This window comes from Castanea sativa, chromosome 8, assembly GCF_040712315.1.
Source record: "Castanea sativa cultivar Marrone di Chiusa Pesio chromosome 8, ASM4071231v1".
Taxonomy (NCBI): domain Eukaryota; kingdom Viridiplantae; phylum Streptophyta; class Magnoliopsida; order Fagales; family Fagaceae; genus Castanea; species Castanea sativa.
The window spans coordinates 3038492-3043741 of NC_134020.1; the positions used below are offsets into that span (position 1 = coordinate 3038492).

At 41.8% G+C, this 5250-nt stretch overlaps 1 protein-coding gene across 1 annotated transcript; it reads left to right on the top strand.

The window, feature by feature from the left end:
• Window positions 1–516: 516 nt before the first annotated feature.
• Window positions 517–3051, top strand: LOC142605752 (uncharacterized). Its single transcript, XM_075777195.1, has 3 exons — window positions 517–733; window positions 1583–2152; window positions 2702–3051. The coding sequence occupies exons 1-3, from the start codon at window positions 517–519 to the stop codon at window positions 3049–3051; spliced, it is 1137 nt and encodes a 378-aa protein (XP_075633310.1).
• Window positions 3052–5250: the final 2199 nt, after the last annotated feature.

Genomic DNA, 5250 nt, shown 5'->3' on the forward strand with positions numbered 1-5250 from the left:
GGGATCCCAATTACCTATATTGGAAAATAAGGAGCTGATTAAGTTCCTAGAAGCTAATATTGATGTTTTTGCCTAGACAACATATGACGTCCTGGGAGTTGACCCTGAGTTCATTTGTCACCAATTGAATGTTAGTCCCGAAGTAGTGCCCCGTAAACAGCCTCCTCGGCGTACAACTCAGGATCATGCCCAGGCTGTGAAGGAGGAAGTAAATAAGTTAAAGCAAGCTGGGGCTATTAAAGAGATCTTTTATCCTGAGTGGCTTGCAAACACGGTGGTGGTTAAAAAGAAGAATGAGAAGTGGAGAGTTGTGTGGATTTCACTGATTTGAACAAGGTATGTCCAAAGGATCCTTTCCCCATTCCAAGGATTGATCAATTAGTGAATGCTACTATTGGGCATCCTCAGATGAGCTTCCTGGATGCTTTTCAAGGTTCTCATCAGATACCTATGTCATTAGCTGATTAAGAGAAAACAGCTTTTCGTACTCCTAATGGCAATTATCATTATCGGGTAATGCATTTTGGTCTCAAGAATGTAGGTTCTACTTATCAGAGAATGGTGACTAGAATGTTTGAATTGCAGTTAGGGCGTAACATGGAAGCTTATATTGATGACATGGTGATTAAGAGCAAAAGGATAGAAGACCATTTGGTGGACTTAGAAGAAACTTTCTCGGTCCTGAGGAGGCACAAGCTGCGTCTGAATGTTTCCAAGTGCTCTTTTGGAGTAGGTTAAGGAAAGTTTCTTGGGTATATGATAACGCATCGGGGAATTGAAGTTAATCCCAACCAGATTAAGGCTATCATGGGTTTACATCCTCCTCAGAATCCCAAGGAGGTACAGAGGTTGACTGGTATGGCGGCAGCATTAAATCGGTTCATTTCTCGATCCGCGGATAGGTGTCGATCTTTTTATCATCTTTTGCATAAATGGAAAGACTTTCAATGGACTGATGAATGTGATCTGGTCTTTGAGGATCTAAAGCAATATTTGGCGAACCCGCCAATACTATTTAGACCAGAGTAGGAAGAGGTGTTGTACGCCTACTTGGTGATCACGGATTATGTTGTAAGTCTTGTCCTTGTACGGAATGATGATGGAATTCAAAAGCATGTGTATTACATTAGTAAATCTTTGCAAGAAGCAGAAAAACATTATTTACCTTTGGAAAAGGCCGTGTTAGCCGTCGTGCATGTAACAAGAAAGCTTCCACATTATATTCAAGCCCACACGGTATTAATACTTACCCAATTGCCTTTACAGGCTCTCATGAGAAAATCATATTACACTAGCTAAGTGGCAAAATGGGGAACGAGGCTTGGAGCATATGGTGTTAAGTATATGCCTTGGATAGCTATCAAAGGACAGGTTCTCGTCGATTTTGTGGTAGAGTTTACAGAGGGTAGCATTAAGCAAGAAGAGGTAATACTCACAGTGATGTATGTTGGGCCCGTTAAGGTTCTCCCCTAGGAAGTTTATACAGATGGGGCGTCTAATCAAAAAAGGGCAGGAATTGGGATTGTGTTGATTACTCCCGAGAAGTTGATCATGGAAAAGTCATTATGACTGGGATTTGTAGCCACTAACAACGAGGCCGAATTTGAAGCTCTTTTGCCAGGGGCTCAAATGGTTAGGCAATTGGGGGGAGAAATGGTAGACTTCTATTGTGATTCTCGGTTAATTGTTGGACAAGTCAATGGGGAGTTTGAGGTTAGAGATGAAAGGATGCAAAAGTATCTCAACAGGGTGAAATGTGCGTTAAAAATGTTTAAAAGTTTTAAGGTGAGACAAATTCCTAGAGGACAGAATGCTCATGCTGATTCATTAGCCATGCTAGCCACATCCTTGGGATTGAAGCTTCTGCGGGCGGTGATGATGGAAGATCTGATGAGTTCCAGTCTTGCCAGCGTCCCGACAATCGGGATTCATAACATTCAGGTGGGGCCAAGTTGGATGGATCTGATCATTACCTTTTTAAAACACGGTTTATTACCCGAAGACAAAGTGCAAGCAGAAAAGGTACGGAGAAGTGCTCCCCATTATTGGCTTTCTAAAGAACAGAATTTGTACAAGTGTTCTTACTCGAGACCATATCTTCTATGCGTACATCCTGAAGCTGTTGAGCCTATGTTGGAAGAATTGCATGAGGGTATATGTGGAAGTCACACTGGATGGAGGTCTTTAGCTCATAGGGCCATAACTCAGGGGTATTGGTGGGCAAATATGCAGAAAACTTCCCAGAAGTATGCAAAGAAATGTGACCAGTGTCAAAGGTTTGCACCAAATATTCATCAACTAGGGGGAGTCTTAAATCCATTATCCAGTCCATGGCCGTTTGCTCAATGGGGCTTGGATATTGTTGGACCTTTTCCTAGGGCGGTTGGTAATAGAAGATGGTTCCTTATCGACACAAATTATTTTACTAAGTGGGTAGAGGTTGAACCCCTGGCTAACATTAGGGACGCAGATGCTAAGAGATTCACTTGGAAGAATATTGTTACTCGTTTTGGAGTCCCGCATACTTTGATCTCTGATAATGGACTTTAGTTTGATAGCAAAGCCTTCCGAAGGTATTGCGGGGATCTAGGAATAATAAATGGGTATTCAACACCGGCGTACCCTAAAGGAAATGGTCAAGCCGAGGCCACCAACAAGGTCATTTTGGCTGGACTGAAGTAGAGGTTAGATGATGCTAAAGGGAAATGGGCAGAGGAATTGCCTCATGTGTTGTGGACTTATCGTACTACTCCCCGTAGGTCAACGGGTGAGACACCTTTCTCAATGACATACGGGATGGAAGCAGTAATCCCTCTAGAGTCAGGCTTCCTAACCTTGAAATCTAAACAGTACAGTGTTGAGGGAAACCATCACACGCTACTCGATAATCTTGATACTATTGAGGAAAGAAGAGAAGTAGCCAACGTGAAGATGGCCAGTTATCAACAGAATCTCAAACAAACATATGATAAAGGGGTAAAGCTGAGGCCCTTAATGCCAGGGGCTTTGGTTTTAAGAAAAGTAGTGGGAACAGCAAAAAATCCTGCTTAGGGTAAGCTGGGTTCCAACTGGGAAGGGCCATATAGAATCACGTCTGTAGAAAGAATTGGGGCTTATTACTTAAAAGATTTAGATGAAAAAGCAGTCCGTCATCCCTAGAATGTAAACAGTTTACGGCGTTACTATTATTAAATATAAGGTCTCCTTTTGTGGTGTATAAATTGTAAGCTTGTCTTATGTTATTAATCTATGTTCCCTTATTGGCATCGTTATCATGGCAGCTAAAATCTTTAAGTGTTAAACTGAACTTAGTCCTTATTCGGCTCCTTGGGCCACAAGCCTAAGGAAAATTAACACGGGGTAAAACTTTCTAAGTGTTAAACGGAACTTGGTCCTTGTTTGGGTCACAGGTCTAAGGAAAATTAACACGGGGTAAAACCTTCTAAGTGTTAAACTGAATTGAGTCATTTTTCGGCTCCTCGGGCCACAAGCCTAAGGAAAATTAACACGGGGTAAAATCTTCTTAGTGTTAAACTGAACTTAGTCCTTGTTCGGCTCCTCGGGCCACAAGTCTAAGGAAAATTAACATTGTGATTTCTAAGTGTTAAACTGAACTTAGTCCTTGTTTGGCTCCTTGGGCCACAGGTCTAAGGAAAATTAACACTGTGGTAAAATCTTCTAAGTGTTAAACTGAACTTAGCCCTTGTTCGGCTCCTCGGGCCACAGGTCTAAGGAAAATTAACACTGTGGTAAAATTTAAGTGTTAAAATGAACTTAGTCCTTATTTGGCTCCTTGGACCACAAGTCTGAGTAAAATTAACACGGTGGAAAAATCTTCTAACCGTTAAGCAGAAATTTAGTTATTGTTCGGCTCCTCAGGCCACAAGTCTAAAGAACATTGACGCAGCGGTATAAGTTGTTATGTGTTAAACAACCTCAATTTCAAGTGAACATTAGGTAATGGTTTATTTAAATTTGGGAGTAAGTATATCATCGAATGTGTAACAATTTATCTGAGGGCTATGGAATAGAAATTAAGCAAGATGGATGACAATAGAAAATGTACAAAGATGCTAAGGAAAAGTAAAAAGACAAAAATGATATAAACAAGGAAAAATAAGTCCAATGCTTTAGGTTTGTAAAAATTAAAGGTCAGCATATCGCAAAAGTAAGACAACACCGATGAAATCCTTATGATGAAGGGTTAAACACTAAATTTATTTTTCTTGATGTTTGTTTTTTTTCTTCTTCTTAGGCTACCCAATCGCGGCCACATCTTCTTCACTCTCTACGATTGTCAAGTCAGTGTTGGGTGGAAGGACTTCATTTTTGCCTTTATTCCTGGCAGAAGCAGAAGAAGGATTTGAATCTGGAGTAACTATGGAAGTGGGTGGAATGGAACCGGAGTCAGCTGGAGGCTTTGGAGGAGTGGGTACTAATTGTAAGGCGGCAGGATAGGAAACTTTGTCTGAAGCCCGAAGCTCGGACTTAGTGGGGACACCTGCAACATCCAAAGCATGGCCCCATACTTCCAAGTAGAATGCATGGGCCACGTTCTTGAGTTGGGCCGACAGGCTTTCGGCTGTTTTCTTTATGCCGACGTTATATGCTGCTTGCTCGGCCTTAGTTTTCTCCTGTTCTTTGGCCTCTAGCTGTGTCTGCGCTTGCTTTAGCTCTACCACCGTAAGAGCCAGTCTATTCTGAGCTTCTAAGGCATTGTTGGCTTGAGTCTCGTAACTCTGAAGCACGAATTCGGCGTTTTTATAAGCTTTTTCCACTTTAGACAATTGGGTGAGGGTGTCCTTCAGTTTCTATTCCGCTTCAGTTTAGGCTTTCACAGCAGCCTCCAAATTACTTTCAGCCTTTCTGGCTAAGTCTAAGGAATGATCCACCCATTCCTCAGCCATGAAAGAGGTTTGGACGGCCTATCATGCACACATGTTACAAAAAGAACAGGAATATGAATAACACATCTAAAGAAATAAATTTGCGTTAATAAAGGGTCATGGTATAGCACCTTGGCTAAATCTTGTTTCAAAGATAAGAGGACTTCTCTTTTACAGAACGACCATAACTCAGCCATATCCTTAGGGAGGCATAATGCTTTCTCTAAGCACTCGGCCACCAAGCTTGAGCTACCCTTCTTTGGGTCCCTTAGGTTGGCGTCATTGAGCACTGGATTGCCTGAGCTTAAGGTGAAGCTGGGTCGCTAGACTGAAGTCTTTCTGGATTGATCTCCGCTTGTCTCTT

Bases quoted from the DNA above. Each gene is read 5' to 3' on its own strand.
- LOC142605752 (XM_075777195.1), top strand. From the start codon at position 517: ATGCATTTTGGTCTCAAGAATGTAGGTTCTACTTATCAGAGAATGGTG. The intron at 734-1,582 runs GTTAAGGAAAGT...TGGGATTTGTAG, and splicing joins CAAGTGCTCTTTTGGAGTAG to CCACTAACAACGAGGCCGAA. The intron at 2,153-2,701 runs GTATATGTGGAA...ATGATGCTAAAG, and splicing joins GTTGGAAGAATTGCATGAGG to GGAAATGGGCAGAGGAATTG.